At 42.5% G+C, this 21,521-nt stretch overlaps 1 protein-coding gene across 1 annotated transcript; it reads left to right on the top strand.

Annotated features, from left to right (window-relative positions):
- Positions 1 to 202: 202 nt before the first annotated feature.
- On the top strand, positions 203 to 16,827 carry LOC106695372 (ankyrin repeat domain-containing protein 26-like; the record flags this gene model as incomplete). The annotated part of the gene is made up of 3 exons (XM_023748164.1): positions 203 to 998; positions 3,503 to 3,590; positions 16,667 to 16,827. Coding segments are annotated over exons 1-3 (254 nt in total), but the record flags the coding sequence as incomplete, so codon positions are not given.
- Between the last annotated feature and the right edge of the window lie 4,694 nt (positions 16,828 to 21,521).

Below are 21,521 nucleotides of genomic sequence, written 5' to 3'. Positions count from 1 at the left end.
AAATGGAATTAGCAGGAGAATCCCAAGTTTCAAGAGGAACAACACTAGGTTGGGATTGAAGATGAGAATATTGGTGTTTGTGACAAATTAAAGGTAAGTTTTAATAAGGAAGGCCATAGGATGTTGGGAGTTCTCTAGAAAGGCAGATTAAAACATGAGGCTCAAGGAAGTCCTGAAGACTGCTACTCTTCTATTTGTTTGTTTAATAGAAGGAAATAGAACCATTCAAGTTTTCTTTACAAAGATATTTAAAACATTGGAGCCACTGGAAAGATTCTTTTGATCACAAATAGGACTGTGGTCTCATCAACCTGAACTCTGACTCACAGAGTGGGACTTAGGTACCCTTGAGTCCTAGGGTGGGCTCAAATGGAAAAAAAATAGGAGCTCTCTGTTTCCCTGGCAAACAAACTAAATGGAGTCGGAGTGATCCACTCATTACATAGGCGTGTTACCCAACTCCATTACTGATGTGACATCTAGTCCTTCCCCTGCCCAACTCTCTGTGTACATGGGAAGCACATCAGCTAATTGGGGTTGATCCTCATGGGGCTACACACAGTATACAAGCTGCTGTTCAAAGACTGACCCCATGTGAAGTAATTCATGCCAGCTCGGTGTGGTGCCTGCCCAGATTTCTTTTTGGGTTTCTGCTTGTGGAGCTAACTGGGTCATGCTCTGAAGCCCCCCACTGAGTGTGTTGGTTCTGGGGCCTCTTGGGAGGGACTCTCTTGCAAGTCAATGTCAGTCTCTGCCTGTGATTTCCCCTGGGCTACCTGTGTGGAACAACAAAGCGATCCAGCTTGTGACTGCCTCTGCTGGGCCTGGGTGCACCTGGAAGGGGCCAAGCTGCAGAGCAATGCCTCCTTCTACCAGCACCAAGCCCATGGGGCAGCTAAGCAAAAAGCCCAAGTCACTCCGAGATCCACCTCCACCTACCAGCTTTCTGTTGGGGCCAGTCACTGAAAGAGCTCCTGTTGGTATGTGAGTTGCATGAGGTAAGTGAGTCATCAGGTAGGTGCCAGTGGTGTTTACCATGTTGTTGCAGATTCAAACTCGGCTTCATTTTTTGGTATTAAGCCCAGTCAGCAAAAGTCCCAGGGTACACAAATGCCAGTTATCACCCACCAGGTACCTGTGGACCTTTGTGTTTGATGGGCCTCAGGGAGTCATTAGGGTAAGGCCAGCAGAATTCATCAGGCCCCCAGGTATCAAGATTTGGCTGTGTGAAGAGAGGGCTCAGCACTGGAATGGTGGCCTCAGTTAGACCAGCAAGGGAATAAAAGCCCCAACCCAAAGTCACACGACTCAATCTCTGATACCCCCTGAGTCCATCCCGACCTCCTTAAGAGACCTCCATGAAAGTGTACACCATGGGCCCAGGCAGCTGGCTCCTTTGTACTGTATAGCTTTACAGGGTCGGGGACAAGGATTCAGGATGTACGTTCCCCAGGCTGAGGCCCTAAGGAAGGGAGGGCTTGACCCAGGGGTGATGGCATCTGGGAGAGGGACTCAGCACAGGGAGGGCACCCAGAGGCCATCCCCTCAGCTCTCTCCCAGAGCCACACAAAGCAGTCTCTCTTCACATGACTCCCAGTGCACTCTGAGCCACCCTTTCTTCATAGGCCCCAGGGTGAGTGGTGGGACCTTGTGTACCGGACCTTTAAGAGGGCTCCTGGGTTCCTAGCAGACTCCCACCTCTTCTGGGAGGGCAGAAGCCCTGCTGATTTTCACAGCCAGATGTCCTGTGAGCTCCTCTTCCAGGCTCTGGTTCTCAGGGCATTGTGATCATTTTCAGAAGATGACCAGGGAGGGTCTACTAGGGACCGAGGGTCTGCTTGAGATGGAGAAACAATTTTGAGAGAGGTTTCTTCTCCTTCAGGAAATGTTTGTAATGCTGCAGAGACAGACATTCCAAATGCATCTTTCCTTCACAATCAAGCATTTTACCTGTCAAATTAGAAGGCATTTGTCTTAAGCTTGCTCCTTCTTTAGAGTTATCACGTAGTGGCTCTTCCTCAGGGCACTCAGTCATTTTGAATTTTACAGAAAATTCATGTGACCTCTGCTTTGACTCATCTTCCGAAAGTAGTAAGTTCTTCCTCTGCTCTAATGTGCCTTGTTTGACGCACATTTCCTCATCCTTTTGCACAGAACGGTGTCCTGAATATGCAGATGTGTCCTCTTTGTCACATGCCCTATTTATTTGTGACTCTTGAGACATTTTTTCTAGATGCAAAGGTGGAAGATGAATATGCTTGCTTTGATTTTCAGATGTCTTTGCTGTTGGGGTATATGTTTTTGAAATAATTTATCCTTGAGTAATCAAGTATGGACAAAGATAAGTTAGAATATAATTAAAATTTAACTGTTAGGATTCTTAATTTATGATTAGTTACTTCCAATCACAGGATTGAAACTGAGAAGTAAGGAATAATAATAACTTGCGTTGGTCTAAATAAAAATAAAAATATGAACCCTCACACCTAATTTTGCCACTATTGGAATTATACAATTTATTAGATGCTAAATCTATCAAAATTAAATTACTAGCTGAATTTTAACATTACAGATGCTTCCTTCCTCACTTAAAATATTTCACCTCACCATATCCTAACAGTGAGCCCCTAAAGTGCAGAATTTGTTAGGGGTGCTCCAAGATGGAGGCAAAAGAGGTGAAAGTCACACTCACCTCCTCCCTGGGCCAAATTGGAACGACAACTAAATTATATAACTACCAACCTGAAGACTAGCTGAACATTAGTCTTATACCCAAGATCTACAGAAGACGCCTCAGCTACACTGGCAGGAAGGACAGAGTTTCCAAAAGGGCTGGCCCCACATCCACTTGTGGTGGCTGAGAATGCAGAGGCATGTCTCAGGGCAATGGTCCCCCTGAGGAGCATGTGGTCTCAGCCACACGCTGGGCTCCCACCCTTGTTTCAGGAGTCTGTGCCCTCATAAGCTGAAGCTGTAAATGTTCTGGAGCCTGCAGAAGGGTGATCTGGGAGTGGGAAGGCTAGCAACATAAGCATTTGTTTTTTGACATTTGGATATATAACATTCAAACATTTCAGGAACTTCCTGTATAGTTTTAAGGTAAAAGGAAGGAATGGGTTCTTCTTAATAGGTGGTTTCCATGCTAAAGAAGCAAGCCTGCCATGTTTGACTGACATCCTTTAGTCTCTGGACCAGAGACAGATGATGAGGAAGGGACAGTGTATCTTCCTACCTTGACTTAGGTCATCAGATGTGTTCCAGTTTAGGGAATAAAAGTTATGTCCGCCATTAATTGGTGAAAACAAATTAATCTCAGGCAGAGTGTGTCTTCATTAAATAGCTCACAGGTTGGGAGAGGTAGCAGCAGAAATAGATAATGGAAAGTGTTTAAAAAAAAAAAAACAACAAAAAACTAAGGCCCAGTGTTAATTATATTAAGAATCTTTATTTGATATATAGATAGCTGATTTTTCACTTAAACTGTTTTGTTGTTTTTTCAAAGAAATGGACTCACTCATTTGTGTTGTATATTTTACTACAAATCTCGCATTATTGATTCATGCCCTACATCAGACCATGAAGACTTGAAGGTAAAGTGATCTCTTGTGAAATTAATTTTCCTGTTCTGAATTGAATTATGTGTATCACTTACTCTTAAAGTTTCTAGTGGCTTCCCTATCATTGTTTTATGTTTGCAATGCAAAATTAGTCATTATTGTTAAATCCTTCAGTGAGGAAATATGTTTTGAATTGATTTTTAGAAAGAGGAAAGGACTGGGAGAGATAGAGAAAGAGAAACATTGATGAGAGGAGAAACGTTGATTGGCTTTCTCCTGCATGGCCAATCATGGGAATGAACTGACAATCTGTGTATATGCCTTGACTAGGAATTGAACCCGTGACCCTTCCATGCATGGGACAACACTCCAACCACCAAGCCCCACAGCCAGAGCAGAAAATATATTTATTTTATTGCATGGTTCTTTTTATATACAATGTCCACAAAAACGTGGGTCCATTGAGACACAAATCAATCAAACAGGTGGTTGTCAGAGACTTGGGTAGGGGGATGGGGAGTCTCTATTTCATGGGAATGAGGTTCCTTCTGGAGAGATTGAAAGGTTTTGGAACTAAATAGAGGTGATCATTGCATAGCATGGTGCATGTGGCAAATGCTACTGAATTTTTACTGGTTTACTTTATGTTTGGTGAACTTTAATCATTAAAAAAAAATACTGTCATAATCAATCAGTCAAATGAAGATAATGTTACCCCTTTTAAAACAAGCCAGTAGACTCATTTAAAACATGTCTCCTGGTGAAAGGTTACATTGTTAATTTGAGATTTTTCCTGTTTCTTGATGTAGGCCTATATTGTTGTGAATTTCCCTCTTAGGGTTGCTTTCATATGTCCCATAGATTTTGGGTTGTCATATTCTCATTTCATTTGTCTCTAGGTATCTTTTGATTTCCTCCTTGATCTCATTGTTAACCCATTCACTTTTTAGTAACAGGTTATTTACACTCCATGTGTTTGTGTGTTTTCAGTGTTAATTTGGTAATTGATTTATAGTTTGATACCATTATGGTTGGAGAATATGATTTTAGAGAGAGAGGAAGGGAGAGGGACAGAGAGATATAAACATTGATGAGAGAGAAACATAAATCCTCTGACTCCTTTATGTTCCCTGAAGGGGATTGGGCCCACAACCTGGGCATGTGCCCTGAAAAGGAATCAAACCAGTGACCTCTTGTTTCCTGGGTCAATACTATCTCCTATCTCCTCCCTATCTCCTCCTTCTGGTACTCCTATAATGTGGATGTTGCTATACTTTGTGTTGTCAGAGAAGTCTTTGAAACTAGCCTCATTTAAAAATATTTGTTTCCTGCACTAATGGGATATTACCTGCTATCTTGTCTTCTACATCAAAGATTCTATTTTCACCCAGCTGGCATGGCTCAGTGGTTGAGTGTCAAACTTTGAACCAGGAGGTCACGGTTCGATCCATGTCAGGATATATGCCAGGGTTGCAGACTCTGAACATGTTTTAAACAAAATGAGGAGAGTTTTTATAATGATACAGAAAATAAAAAAGTAAGGACCCCAGTAGTTATGTCTGAAGTGAAAGAAGAACAAGACTTTGCTATGCAGATGAAAAAAATATGACCACAAATACCACGGATTGGAAATTAGGCATGTGGGGCGTGCAGGAGGCAGATGATCAATGATTCTCTCTCATCATTGTGGTTGTTTTTTAAATATTTTTATTGATTTTAGAGAGGAATGTAGAGGGAGTGAGAGACAGAAACATCAATGATGAGAGAAAATCATTGGTTCGATGCCTCCTGCACATCCCCTACTGAGGATAAACTGGAATCAAACCCAGGACCCTCAGTCAATGCTCTATCCACTGAGCCAAACTGGCTAGGGCTCGTCATTGATGTTTTTATCTCTTCCTATCCCTTTCTCTCTGAAATCAATCAAATGTATTTATTTTAAAAAAGATTCTGTTCTCTGCTTCATCTAATCTGCTACTGATTCCTTCTAGTGTATTTTTCATTTCAGATATTATATACTTTATGAGTGGTTATTTTATATGGTTTCTTTGTCCTTTTATATACTTGCTATCTCTTTGTTGAAGTTCTCACTACATTCCTTGATCATCGTTGTAACCATGTTCTTGAACTCTGTAGCTGGTAACATCTTTCCTCCGTTTTATTTGGTTTGTGTGTTTTTTTTCTGAGGAATTCTCTGTTTGTGTTTTTGGGTTTTTTTTGTTGTTGTTTTTTCATTTGGATTATATTTCTTTTTATCCCCATTTTAGCTGCCTCACTGTACTTGTTTCTGTGTATTGGGTAGATCTGCTTTGCCTTGCATTCTTGGTATAATGGCCTTATGTATTAGGTGTCTTGTGAGGCTCATTGGCATATTCTTTCTGTCACCTGAGCTAGGTGCTCCTGGAATGTCACTTGTGTGTGTTATTGTGTTAGGTGAGCCTGCCTTGGTAGAGTTTTCATTGCTGTTGGCCTGTTCATGGAAATTGGGCATTGTACCTACACCTCATTCTAGTGATCTGAAAATCAATCTTTGTGGCTTGTCTGTGGCAATGATTCAATTAAAAAGCCATGATATGTCTGCTGTTACAAATACTTATAAGGAAACAAAGCCAAATCAAGACTTGTTCCACAAGCCATTATGTGCAGATAATTGCAGTGCTAATTATTGTAAAAGCATGGACTCTAAATTAAAAGATGAAGTTCCTCTGCACTGCACAATGACAGAACACCTGGAGTACCTATAATAATAAAAGCGTGATATGCTAATTACACTGGACAGCCGAACAACCTTCTGAATGTCATTCTGGACGTCCTTCCAGATGAAGCTGCAGCAGCGGAGACCAAGGAAGAGGTGGTTAGGGGTGATGATGCAGGCAGGTGAGCAGTTAGGGGCTATGAGGCAGGCACGCAGAGTGGTTAGGGGCGATGAGGCAGACAGGATAGCCATTAGGGCTGAACAGGCAGGAAGATGAGCAGTTTGGGGTGATCAGGCAGGCATGTAGAGTGGTTAGGGGTAATGAGACAGGCAGGCAAGTGGTTAACGACAATCAGGCAGGCAGGCAGGCAGGCAGAGGGGTTAGGAGTGATCAGGCAGGCAGGCAAGTGGTTAGGGGCAATCAGGCAGGCAGGCGAATGGTTAGGGGCAATCAGGCAGGCAGGCAGAGGTGTTAGGGATGATGAGGCAGGCAGGCAGAATGGTTAGGGGCAATGAGGCAGTCAGACATCTCCTGAGGGGTCCCGGATTGTGAGAGGTTGCAGGTCGGGCTGAGGGACCCCCCTCCCCATGCATGATTTTCTTGCACCAGGCCTCTAGTATGTAAATGAAGAACTACAGCAAGATATACAAAGGCTTAAGAATGACATAGACATGGTAAAAGTAGAGAGCCTGGCTTGGAAAAAAGAGAAATTTCAACTTCAAAAAGAGGTATAATTTCATTTGCTTTTGTTCTCTTTACCAATTCTCTAATCCATTCTCATTTTCCACTACTAAAAAAAGTTTGTGTATAAAATGAGTTTGTCTAAATATGTAATTCTGCCGGAACCGGTTTGGCTCAGTGGATAGAGCATCAGCCTGCAGACTGAAAGGTCCCAGGTTTGATTCCGGTCAAGGGCATGTACCTGGGTTTCGGGCACATCCCCAGTAGGAGGTGGGTAGGAGGCAGCTGATCGATGTTTCTCTCCCATCGATGTTTCTAACTCTCTATCTCTCTCCCTTCCTCTCTGTAAAAAAATCAATAAAATATATTTAAATAAATAAATAAATATGTAATTGTATATTTAAGTAGATTCTATCAACTAAATAATAGTTTAGGAAAACATTCTCAAGTTTGTTTTTTAATTATCTCTCTGTTAGTCGTCCCTATGAATTGGGAAACTAAGTTAGCTTTGTACATGTGACCTTCTGAACCAGTGAAAGTATAAAGGAGATTGCTAAAAAAAATGTAATAAGCACTAGAGTTTTGTTTTGTTTTAAGTCCTTTGGTTTAAATATAAATTATATCCCATAGCCTGGCTGGTGTGACTCAGTGGTTGAGCATTGACCCATGAACCAAAAGTTTCCTGTCTGGATTCAGGGTCAGGGCACATGCCTGTGTTATAGCTGGATTTGCAGTAGGGGGTGTGCAGGAGGCAGCCAATCAAAGTTTATATCTCATCAATGTTTCTATCCCTCTCCCTTCTGCTCTCTTTAAAATCAACTTAAAAAACACCCATAAATTGCATCCCAGAAACAATAAAATGGAAGTTATGACTGAAAGAAGGGATATAAACAAATAGCCCCAGCTAAACTCATCTATTTTTGTGCTATAGTGTGTGCAATCTTCGATGGTTTAATGAAAACCTTGGAACTTAGAATTCCAATATGATCACTTCAAGATATTTTTATTTTATTTTACTTTTTAGTTATTGTTTCTGTTCAATATTATTTTTATTAGTTTCACATGGACAGCATAGTGGTTATTCATATACTTTGCATCACAGCCCCCCAAATTTGAAGTACCCACCTGCACTGTACCTAATCATTGGAATATTATTGAGATATTTTAATAACAAACATATATACTTTCATGTATATTTGTTATCACCACTCTCATGTGTTTGTTGAGTCAAACCTTTATGTTGTTTAATAAAGTATGATACTGCCATAACAAAACAAAACCTTACCATTGTGACAGCATGGATAGGCCTAGAAGGTATTATGCTAAGTGAAATAAATCAGACAGAGAAAGATAAGTTCTGCGAGAGTCCACAGCCAGTGTGGCTTTCGAGGGTTCTAAGGCTTGGAGGAAGAGCTAATGCACAAATGATACACAAGATGAAATATTATTTTTAATACTGGGATAACCAGAGGACAACTTAACCATAGCAGTCAAGTTCTCCCTGTTGCTCCTTTCCCGGCTGCTTTTATTAGCTAGAATACACAATTGCCTTTAGGAATGCAAACAGACATATCAATGGTAATTGTTTATTAAACAGTAAGATTGTCAGGTTTGGGGGAATTTTGCTTTAGGCCATTGAGTCAGCAGCAGGTAACAAAATGTAGATATTCATCCTTTGAATGTCAAAAGGAGTCCTGGTCAGCCTTCTGCCAGACTCCTCACATTTATATCAGTTACTGTTAATCTTGGTCTCCAGCAAAGTTCCATCTGATTTCACGTACTAGTATATGTGGAATGTAGAAAGTAGAATAGATGATCTAATAAATTTAAAACAGACTCATAGGTAACAGAGATCTGACTGAAGGATGCCAGTGGGAAGGAGGTTGGTGGACTGGGTCAAAAGTAAAGAGATCAACAAGTACAAATTGGTAGTTACAGAATAGTCACAGGGATGCCAAGTACAGCATAGAGAATATAGTCAATCATATTATAATAAGCATGAATGGTGTCAGATGAGTATTGAAATATCAGGAGGATTACTTTGTAAAGCATCTGATTGTCTAACTATTTGCTGCACTACTAAAACTAATACAAATAATGTTGAATGTGAATTGTAATGGAAAGATTAAAATATATAAAACCATAGAATACCAACCATAAAATACCTTCCAAAAATAAAAGCATAGCAATTATTATTTTTAAAAAATATTATTTATTTTTCTTTATTGATTAAGGTATTACATATATGTCCTTATTCCTCCATTCCCCCCCCCTCAATGCTCATGCCCTCACCCCCCTGGTGTCTGTGTCCATTGGTTATGCTTGTATGCATGCATACAAGTCCTTTGATTGATCTCTCCCCTTTATTCCCACCCTCCCATACCTTCCCTCTGAGGTTTGAGCATCTGATCAATGCCTCTCTGTCTCTGGATCTGTTTTTGTTCATCAATTTATGTTGTTCATAATAATCCACAAATGAGTGAGATCATGTGATATTTATCTTTCCCTGTCTGACTTATTTTGCTTATCATAATGTTCTCCAGCTCCATTCATGCAATTACAAATGGTAGGAGTTCCTTAATTTTTACAGCAGCATAGTATTTTATTGTGTAGATGTACCAGTTTTTTAATCCACTCACCTGCTGATGAGCACTTAGGCTGTTTCCAAATCTTAGCTATTGTAAACTGTGCTGCTATGAACATAGGGGTACACATATCCTTTCTAATTAGTGTTTCTAGTTTCTTTTTTTTAAAAAAATATATTTTATTGATTTTTCAAAGAGAGGAAGGGGAATAGAGAGCCAGAAACATCTATGAGAGAGAAACATCGATCAGCTGCCTCCTGCACACCCCCACTGGGAATGTACCCGAAACCAAGGTACATGCCCCTGACTGGAAGCAAACCAGGACCCCTGAGTCCGCAGACCAACACTCTATCCACTGAGCCAAACCGGTTCTAGCGGTGTTTCTAGTTTCTTGGGATATATTCCTAGAAGTGGGGTCACTGGGTCAAATGGCAGTTCCATTTTGTTTGTTGAGAAAATTCCATACTATCCTCTACAGTGGCTGCACCAGTCTGCATTCCCACCAGCAATGAAGGAGGGTTCCTTTTTCTCTGCATCCTCTCCAGCATTTGCCATTTGTTGATTTGTTGATGATAGCCAATCTGACAGGTGTGAGATGGTCTGTCTCCGATGATTTGAGCATGTTTCCATGTCTCTTGGCCTTCTGTATGTCCTCTTTCAAAAAAATTTTTTGATTGGATTGTTTATCTTCCCTTTGTTAAGTTTTATGAGTTCCCTGTAAATGTTGGAGATTAAACCATAATGTTGGCAAATATGTTCTCCCATGCAGTGGGCTTTCCTGTTGTTCTGTTGATGGTTTCTTTTGCTGTGCAGAAACTTTTTATTTTGATGTAGTCCCTTTTCTTTATTTTTTCTTTAGTTTCCACTGCCCTAGGAGCTGTATAGGTGAAGATATTGCTTCAGTATATGTCTGATATTTTGCTGCCTGTGGATTCCTCTTAAGATTTTTATGATTTCCTGTCTTATGTTTACATAAGTCCTTTATCCATTTTGAGATTATTTTTGTGTGTAGTGTAAGTTGATGGTCTAGTTTCATTTTTTTGCATGTATCTTTCCAATTTTTCTAACACCATGTATTGAAGAGACTGCCTTTATCCCATTGTATGCTCTTGCCTCCTTTGTCAAATATTCATTGAGCATAGTTGTTTGGGTCAATTTCTGGGTTCTCTATTCTCTTTCATTGGTCTATCTGTCTGTTCTTATGCCAGTACCAGGAAGTGTTGAGAACAGTGGATTTGTAATACAGCTTGATATCTGGTATTGAGATCCTCCTACTTTGTTCTTTTTTCTAAAGATTGCTGCAGCTATTTGAGGTCTTTTTTTATTCCAGATGAAATTTCGGAGAGTTTGTTCTAGTTCTGTGAAATATGCTGTTGGTATTTTAAGGGGGGAGGTGCATTGAATCTATAGATTGCTTTGAGTAATATGGACATTTTAATGTTGATTCTACCAATCCAAGAACATGGTATGTTCTTCCATCTGTTTTTGTCTTCCTCTATCACTTTTTTCAGTGTCCTGTAGTTTTCTGAGTACAGGTCTTTTACCTCCTTAGTAAAGTTTATTCCTAGGTATCTTAATTTTTTTGGTGCAATGGTAAATGAGATTCTTTTTTTAATCTCTTTTTCTGAAAATTCACTATTGGTGTGTAAAAATGCCATAGATCTTTGGCATTAATTTTGTATCTTGCTATATTGCTGAAATTGTTTATTAAGTGTAATAGTTATTTGATGGAGTTTTTAGGGTTTTTTCTATGTAAAATATTATGACATCTGGGAATAATGACAATTTTAGTTCTTTTTTTCCAATTTGGGTGCCTTTTATTTCTCCTTGTTTGATCGCTATGGCTAGTACTTCCAGTGCTATGTCGAACAAGAGTGGTGAAAGCGGGCATCCCTGTCTTGTTCCTGTTCTTAGGGGAAATGAATTTAGTTTTTGCCCATTGAATATGATCTTGGCTGTAGGTTTGTCATATAAGGCTTTTATTATGTTGTGGTATGATCCCACTATTCCCACTTTGAGGAGTTATCATTTTGACATGTATGTTATTATCATACTAGAAACCCAGTACATGAATTCGTGCACCAATGGGGTCTCTTGACCTGGCCTGCAGGATCAGGCTGAAGTCAGATCTCTGAGATCTCTTGAGGGGTCCTGGATTTTGAGAGGGCACAGGCCAGGCCGAAGGACCCCACCAGTGCATGATGAGGGCCGGGGAGGGATGTGAGAGTTTGGCTGGCATGGGAGGGGCCACAGGTGGTTGGCCATCCAGGGGGAGGGACCACGGGAGGTTGGCCGGCCAGTGGGGAGGGTCCACAGGAGGTTGGCCAGCCATGGGAGGTTGGCTGTGGGAGCATACTGGCCAGCAAGAGGAAGTTCCTGCATTGAGTGTCTGCCTCCTGTTGGTCAGTGCACATCATAGTGACCAGTTGACTGGTCGCTCAGTCATTCAGTCATTTGGTCACTTAGGCTTTTATATATATAGATAGGTCACATAAATTATTTTCAATCCTCCCATATAATAAAAGGGTAAAATGCAAATTGACCCTAACAGCAGAACAACCAGAATGACCTCTGGACCAGTCACTATGAGGCACACTGACCACCTCTTGGTCTCTTTCCCTGGCCAGCAGGCTCCAATTGCCTGATGGCCACCCATGGCAGGGGAGGGGCTGGTGAGCGGGCAGGAACAGCCAACCTCTCGGGCCCTTCCCCCAGCCATCAGGCACTAATCACCTGAGGATGAATGGGGAACCAGCAGTGGGTGGCGGTGGCGGGTGGGGCAGCTGGGGAAGATGGCCCTGATTACAGGCCAGGCTTTGGGACTGTACCTGCACATGAATTTTGTGCGCTAGGCCTCTAGTATCTAATAAAAGAGTAATATGCAAATTAACCATCATTCTGTCACTCCGTCACAAAGATGGCAGTGGGAGGCCACAGAGCTGGAGTGAGCAGGATGCTTGGGTTGCTCCCGGCAATGGAGGAAGCCAAGCTTCCAGCCTGCCCTGGATAGGCCTGGGCTCCACTCAAGGCTACAAAGTTTCAATTATAGAAAATAAATAAATCCCAGATACCTGCTGAAGAAAAAAAAGTAGAGGCTGAGAGCTCGGGTCACCGGGGGGCATGGCAAGCCTGAAAATGGCCCTCATCCCCTCACCCAGGCTGGCCAGGAACCCCAGTGGGGACCCCGACCTTGAAGGGGGTGTGGCCAGCCTGAAAACAGCCCTCATCCCTTCAACCAGGCTGGCCAGGCACCCAAGGGGGACCCCCACCCTGATCTGGGACACCCTTCAGGGCAAACCAGCTAGCCCCCACCTATGCACCAGGCCTCTATCCTATATAATAAAAGGGTAATATGCAAATTTACCCTAACAGCGGAATGACTGGGAATCACTGGTCACTATGATACACACTGACCACCAGGGGGAAGACGCTCAATGCAGGAGCTGCCCTCTGGTAGTCAGTGCGTTCCTACAGGGAGAGCTCGGCTCAGCCACAAGCCAGACTAACAGCTGCCAGCACAGCGGTGGTGGCTGGAGCCTATCCCGCCTCCTCAGCAGCGCTAAGGTTGTCTGACTGAAGCTTAGGCCTGCTCCCCACTGGCAAGGGCTCCCACACTGCCAGAGGCATGTCTGACTGCCAGCTTAGGCCTGTTCCCCCGGGGAGTAGGCCTAAGCCAGCAGGTGGACATCCCCCAAGACTGTAAGAGGGCACAGACTGGGCTGAGGGACCTCCCACCCCCGAGTGCACAAATTTTTGTGTACCGGGCCTCTAGTAAACTCAATATTTGTCTCCAAAGAAGCAAACTGAGTTTTGAGTTGGAAAGAGATTGAGATATTATGCTCCTTATAAGAAAAAGTGGATGCCACCTCTTATTACACTAGGCATTAAATTACTTTTCAAAAGTTATACTTAATTTATGTGATTAATTTGATGAGATTTTGTTTATTTATCTGATTCAGCATTATAGAATTATATCCTTTCTTTTGGTGCCATAAAATGCTAGGTAATGCACCTTTAAGAACTTTGGACAGATCATTAAACCTTGGTTTCATTTCAGTTATCAGTAAATATGGGGCTAACATAAGTAGATGTCTACTTGTATATCCTCTAGCTATAAGATTTTATAGTGATTGTTTGTGAAATTATGAAAGCATTACTTATTTTCCAGAATTGTACACTAACTAACAATTCATTGATTTTACTCTCCTTCAGTGTTATGGTAAACTTTGGTTAATATATATTTTGAATACCACCACTTTTTGATACCCTCAAAGATCTTAGAAAAATTAGTTTTAAAAGGCAACGAGGGAAGGAATAGCATCCTGCAAAAAGAGGATATCTTCCTATTTGTTACTGATGCACAATGTCATATCCTCTAAATCTAGTGGGTAATGTAAGACCCAAGTGAGAAAGACAAAAGGGGCAAATTTTGCATATTTTGTCTTTTTATTTCTTTGTCTCTGTTAGATAAACATATAGGTCACATATATTATTTGCAATAAACTTAATATTTGTCTCTAAAAAAACTGAAACAGAAAACTGAGTTGGTTTTTTAATTTAAATTCTTAATTGTTTAAAGTATTACGTATGTCTCCTTTTTCCCCCATAGACTTCTACCGGGCTGTGCCCAAGCCTCCCAGCACATACCCTCACCCCCCTACTGTCTGTAGCCATGGATTATGCTTATATGCATACATATATGTCCTTTGGTTGCTCTCTTACCTTCCCCCCCACACCTCCCCTGCCTTCCCTCTGAGGTTTTATTGTCTGTTCAATGCTTCTCTGTCCGTGGATCTATTTTTGTTCATAAGTTGATGTTGTTCATTATATTCCAGAAAGGAGTGAGATCATGTGATATTTATCTTTCTCTGACTGGCTTATTTCACTTAGCATAATGCTCTCCAGGTCCATCTATGCTGTTGCAAATGGTAAAAGTTTCTTCTTTTTTATAGCATCACTAGAGGCCTGGTGCATGAATTCATGCACAATGGGGTCCCTTGGCCTGGCCGGCCAACTGGAGCTGTCTTGCCCAGTCCCAATCAGGGCAATTGGGGCCATCTGTGTGTGTGTGTGGCGGGGGGTTGTATTGCGAAGGTTGGTCAGCCAGAGACAGGGGCCGATCGTGGCCATTGGTGGTGGGGTAGGGACAGGGGTGATTGGCCGGCTGGGGGTGGAGAAGAGGGACACGGGACGTTGGCCAGCCAGCCGCGATGGGGGCCGGCCCATGGGGGGGCCGGGAGGGAGGAACCACAAGAGGTTGGCTCTGGGAGTGTACTGACCACCAGGGGGCAGCTCTTGCATTGAGTGTCTGCCCCCTGGTGGTCAGTGCGCATCATAGCACCTAGTGGTTTGGTCACTTAGGCTTTATAGAAATATAAATAGAACTAGAGGTCTGATGCACAGAATTCATGCAAGGGGCTCAGGCCTCACAGCCCCACCTTTGTCCGGAAGGTTGTCCAGACCATCATTCTGCTGTTGGTCTAATTAGCATATTAGCTCTTTATTACATAGGAATCCATTGTGTAGATATGCCACAGTTTTTTAATCCACTCATCTGCTGCTGGGCACTTAGGCTGTTTCCCAATCTTAGCTATTGTAAATTGTGCTGTTATGATCGTAGGGGTGCATATATCCTTTTTTTTGTTTACTTGAGGATATTTTTCCATTGATTTTTAGGGAGAGTGGAAGAGAGAGGGAAAGAAAGAAAAAACATTAATGTGAGAGAAACACATTGATTGGTTGCCTCCTGCACAAGCCCAGACCAGGACCAAGGCCGGGGAGGAGCCTGCAATTGATGTATGTGCCCTTGATTGGAATTGAACCCAGGACCGTTTGTTCCAAAGGCTGATGCTCTATCCACTGAGCCAAACTGGTTAGGGCCATACATCCTTTCTGATTGGTGTTTCTTATTTCTTGGGATATATTCCTAGAAGTGGGATTACTGAGTCAAATGGGAGTTCCATTTTTAACTCTTTGAGGAAACTCCATAATGTTTTCCACAGTGGCTGCACCAATCTACATTCCCACCAGCAGTGCAAGATGATTTCTTTTTCTCCGCATCTTCACCAGCAATTGTCATTGTTGATTTGTTGATGGTAGCCGTTCTGACAGGTGTGAGATGGTACCGCGTTGTTGCTTTGATTTACATCTCTCAGATAATTAGTGACTTTGAGCATGTTTTCATGTCTCTTGGCCTCTGTATGTTGAAAAGTACGTATTTAGGTCCTTTGCCCAGTTTTTGATTGGTTCGTTTATTTTCCTTTTGTTAAGTTGTATGAGTTCCTTATAAATTTTGGAGATTAAACCCTTATCGTATATAACTTGGTAAATATGTTCTCCCATGCAGTGGGCTCTCGTGTAGTTTTGTTGATGGTTTCTTTTGCTGTGCAGAAGCTTTTTATTTTGATGTATCCCATTTCTTTATTTTCTCCTTAGTTTCCATTGTTCTCAGTGTTGTGTCGGTAAAGATATTGCTATGCCATATGCCTGATATTTTACTGCCAGTGGGTTCCTCTAAGATTTTTAAGGTTCCCCATTGTGTGTTTAACTCCTTTTTTCATTTTGAGTTTGTTTTTGTGTATGCTATAATGTGGAGGTCTAGCATGTATCTGTCCAATTTTCCCAACACCATTTATTGAAGAGACTGCCTGACTCCATTGTATGCTCTTGCCTCCTTTGTCAAATATTCATTGAGCATAATGGCTTGGGTTGATTTATGGATCCTCTGTTCCGTTCCACTGGTCTATATGTTTGATCTTGTGCCAGCACGTGGCAGTTTTGAGAACAGTGGCTTTGTAATATAGCTTGATAGTTGGTATTGTGATCCCTCCAACTTTGTGCTTCTTTCTCAAGATTGCTGTGGCTATTTGGGGTGAGAAAACTGAGTTTTAAGGTACGTTTTGATGATATGTGAATAGCAGCACAAAATTAAGAAAGCTCTTTGAGAAAACTTGAAAAATTCTGCTTCTTTATTAAAAAAGAAATGAAACAGAATTTATAACAATTTTAATCATAAAATTAAACATACAAAATATTTTTATTGATTCAAGTCATAGCAACTAAACTAAGATTCAAATGATCAAATTAATGAAGTATTTTTAGTTAATAAAGTAATAACAATATCCTCAATATCAAACTTTCATCAAAGGTTGAAGAAAAAAAAGAGCAGAAAGTCAGTAAAAGGGAAACATCCAGAAACATGTACGATGGTGCTGATGACAGTGACAGTGATGGATTGAGTCAGCAGAGCAACAGTGAACAAACTGATAGGCAGCAGGTTTCTATTATGGAGAATGAAGAGTCTGACAGGTAAGCCTACAGCAGTACTTAACAGTAGGTAATCATTCTTTTCCTATAAACAAATTCCAACTTGAGCTAATATTCCTGATTACCAAATTTTTTATTTTTACTAGAGAGAGCAAACCTTGCTTGTAATCAGAAAGATGCAAATCAATGAACAATGAGATACCATTTCTTGAACTAATAATGATACTTATTTTATTAAAGAAAATAAAAACCAGAATTGGCACGTGGGAGGAAAAGGCATTCTCATGCACTCTCGGTAGATGAAATTGGCACTTTTTTTTAAGGGAAATTGACAAGTATTTCATTCCTTTATCCCAATAGCTTCACTTCCAGAACTAGATCCTACAGGAAAACCTACAGGAAAACATGACTTGTATAAACACACACATACACATTCAAAGGACATTAATTATATAATATATATATATATATATATAAATATAGATAGAGATATATATATAGATATAGATAGATATATATATATATATATATATATATAGATATAGATAGATAGGTAGATATAATATGACATAGATGTTAAAGATATATAATATACTCATATGCATGTATGCTAAGGATATTTCTTACAACATTGCATACCAAAAAGTTTCAGATAGTGTAAGTACCTATCTATAAGGAAATGTATTATTATACCCACAAAATAATGTAGTGTGCAGCCAATGGAAAAAAATGAAGGTAGTTCTGGTCTACAGTATAATGATTGTTTCACAATGGAAATGTATTTAAAGCATTGGGTTTATATCATGTCTTAAGCAAATTTTGTGAGAATACTTTTAATATCTGCTCAGGTATAAAAGTCATATGCAACACTGGCACTCTACTTTGTTTCTATCTAAATTGCTAGTTACTAGTTTTTTGTGTTTTGTTCCTAATACTGGAGTGCTCAAATATTGGACACTCAAATTAATATGAAAGCCCAGGGATTTCACAAGGCAGTTTGTTCCATGTCTTATCTACAAAGTAGAGGCCTGGTGCATGAAAATAATGCACTCGGGTTGGGGGATCCGTCAGCTTGGCCTGCAGCTATGGGGAGCAGGCCTAAGCCATCAGTTGGACATCCTTAGCCCTGCAGCAGAGGCAGGAGAGGTTTCTGCCACCGCCGCTGTGCTCACCAGCAGTGTGCCATGCTTCTGGCTGAGTGGCACTCCCCTGGGGGAGCGCACTGACCACCAGGGGGAGGCTCATGCATTGAGCATCTGCCCCCTGGTGGTCAGTGCATGTCATAATGACTAGTCGTTTGGCCTTTGCCTTTTATTATATAGGATTTCGATATATTGAGTAAAATCTATTAAAACACATCATGAGGCTAATCTGCTAGACGAGGGCTAGACAGACCTTTTCTGTAAAGGGCCAGATAGTCTGTAATACAGTCTCTATGAACCATCAGGTCTCTGAAATCTGTCATAGACACTAGGTAAAGGAGTGGGATTGGCTGTGTTCCAATAAAACTTTATTTACAAACACAGGCTCTGGGCTGGATTTGGCCTGCAGGCATTCGTTTGTTGACCTTTGCATTATAAACCAAGGTGCTCCTAATGTAGTGAATATTCTTTTTGAAGGTATGCATGCATACTTTTATCCTTCCTTTTTAAAAAGAATGCATTTCAGTAAGCACCACACACAATTTATCAACAGGGACATCATATTACACAATTGACAAAAATTCAGTTTGCAAAGTAAAATTATTACCTGCATGTTCCCCCTTTTATGTTACACAATTTAAAGATGACTAACTACAGTGTACTTTGTACATTTGAGTAGTGTAACATATTCTAGGATTGGATGATTTCATCTAGCAAGAAATCCTCCTGTCGTCTTAGTAAACATGAGAAACATGATAATCAGGTTATGTAATATTATATATCTAGCAACATTTCATGGGATCTTTTAGTTGTATAATTTTGTGAATTTCTTTTTTTAATACGTAGCCTGACATGTTTTAAACCAGATAGTGCCACAGGTATGTAATGAAATTTTTTAAGTATTACAAAAATGCTTCATGGTCACTATGAAAGGATTGAAAGTGACAGCTAAACATGAAGATGATGAGATCATCCAAGATTGTGCCATTTAACTACAAATGAAAAAGAAAAGGTCTATACTCACTGATTCTAATTTCCCTTCCATGCTCTCTTGAACCCACTCACATAATTTTTAGTCCCACTTCTTCTCCAAAATTGTTTATCTCAAGGTTAGTACTTATTCTCCTCTAATAAATCTAAGGATAATGTTTTAGACCTGGCTTTACCTAACCTATTAGCAATATTTGAACCAAAGAAAAACATTTTTCATTCATCTTTCAGGACTTTGAGTTTTCAGGGGGTTCAAACAGACTAACTCAGTTTCCCCCTTGCCCTTCCTAGTGTGTCCTTCTTAGTCTGTTTGGTTTCTCCTCATCTCCCACCTTTTACACATTCAGGTGTCCCAGCATTCAGTCCGTGATGATATTTCTCATGACTTTTATTATCTAATATACAATAACTAGAGGCCCAGTGCATGATTTCGTTCATGGTTGAGGCCCCTCTGGATGGTCTGCAGGATTGGGCCAAAACCTGCAATCTAATGCTGCCTGCAGCTCCTACCTGTTGCTCCCACTCATCCCGGCCCCACTGTGCCTGCTGCGGGCTCACATCCAATCAGTCCCAATTGGGAGAGGCTTGTGCTGCTGAAGCAGCACTCAGCAGCCATGAGTCCTGCATCTGGCACCCTCCTGAGGGGTGTGGCCTGTGGGATCGAGCTGAAACTGGATCTCCCTTCACCCCCCACCAGTGCATGATTGGGCCTGGGAGGGACTGTGGGAGGGCTCCAGGGCATGTCCTTGGGCCTGGGAGGGACTGTGGGAGGGCTCCAGGGCATGCCTGGACCTGTCTTGCCCAGTCCATTGGGGCCAGCTGTCTGAGAAGAGACCGCGGGAGGGCTCCAGGGTGTGTCTGCAGCAGTTGATAGTTGACAGGTCTCTGGATGACCGAACACTTAGCATATTAGGCTTTTATTATATAGGATTAGATACTAGCCTAAATGTCTACAAAAGTTACCAAATAATTTAATTTTCAAATAAAATCATAACTAATTGGATTATCACCATTTTCTACTATCCTATCTAATAAAAGAGAAACATAGTAATTAGCTGTACCTCCGCTACCCTTCCCAATGCCTAATCAGGGTGATATGCAAATTAACTGCCAGCCAAGATGGCGGCCAGCAGCCAGGCAGCTTGAAGCGAACAGGAGGCTTGCTTGCTTCAGTGATGGAGGAAGCCAATGTTCCCTGCCTGCCGCTGCCGGCCTCTGAGCTTACAGTTTGAAACATTGTTACAAATAAAGAAGTTAACAAAACCCCAGAAACCTGCTTTCAGCAGGCCAGGATCTCAGAGCTGAAGTTGAAACAGTGTTTCAATTATAGAACCCAAACAAACCAGATACCTGCTTTCAGCAGCCGAGGTCTCAGAGCTGGAGCTGAGCCTCAGAGCTAAAGCTGGCCCAGAATAAAAAAAGAAAAAAAAGAAAACAAGGACAGGTTGGGAGCTTCAGTCACCCGCCAGCCTGAAAACAGCCCTCAGCCCCTCACCCAGACTGGCCAGGCATCCCCAGTGGGGACCCCCAACCTGAAGGGGGTGTGACCAGCTGTAAACTGCCATCATTCCCTCACCCAGGCTGGCCAGGCACCCCAAAGGGGACCCCCACCCTGATCCAGGAAACCCTTCAGGGCATACCAGCCGGCCCCCACCCGTGCACCAGGCCTCTATCCTATATAGTAAAAGGGTAATATGCCTCCCAGCACCAGGATCAGCGGAGCCCAGAGGACTCTCGGCACCGGGATCAGTGTGAGAGGGGTCAGCGCCCAAACCCCCTGATCACCCTGCGGCTCTGTGTGTGACAGGGGGTGGGGCCACAACCTCCCCATCTGCCCTGTTCTGTTCTTGACAGGGGAAGGCACCCCAACCCCCTGATCAGCCCTGCTCTGTGGGTGATAGAGGGTGGCGCCCCAACCTCCCCCCCCCCACGGGCCCTGCTCTGTGTGTGACAGGGTAGAGCCATAACCTCTCCATCGGCTCTGCCCTGAGTGTGACAGGGTGCAGCGCTCCAACCCCCTGCTCCGCCCTGCTCTGTGTGTGACAGTGGGCAGTGCCCCAACTCCCCTATCAGCCCTACTCTGTGAGTGACGGGAGGAGCTCCTCAACCCCCTGATGGGCCTGCTCTGTGCATGACAGAGGGGAGCTCCTCAACCCCCTGATGGGCCTGCTCTGTGCATGACAGAGGGGAGCTACCCAACCCCCTAATGGGCCCTGCTCTGTGAGTGACAGGGGGCAGCGCCCAACCCCCTGATCAGCCCTGCTCTGTGCATGACAGGGGGTGGCGCTGCAACCTCCCCATCGACCCTGCCTTGAGTGTGACAGGGGGCAGTGCCCCAACCCCCCAATCTGCCCTACCCTGAGCATGACTGAAGGTGGCATCGCAACCTCCCGATATGCCCTGCTCTGTGCATGACAGGGGGTGGCGCCCCAACTCCCCAACCAGCTCTGCTCTGAGCCAGACCAGGGGCTGCACCTAGGGATTTGGCCTGCCCTCTGCCACCCAGGAGCAGGCCTAAGCCAGCAGGTCGTTATCTCCCAAGAGGTCCCAGACTGCAAGAGGGCACAGGCCGGGCTGAGGGACCCCCCTTCCCCCCGGAGTGCA

This window comes from Myotis lucifugus, unplaced genomic scaffold (genome assembly GCF_000147115.1).
Source record: "Myotis lucifugus unplaced genomic scaffold, Myoluc2.0 scaffold_1172, whole genome shotgun sequence".
NCBI classification, from domain to species: Eukaryota; Metazoa; Chordata; class Mammalia; order Chiroptera; family Vespertilionidae; genus Myotis; species Myotis lucifugus.
The sequence above is the reverse complement of the archived record's forward strand: the minus strand, read 5'-3'. Positions and strand labels throughout refer to the sequence as shown.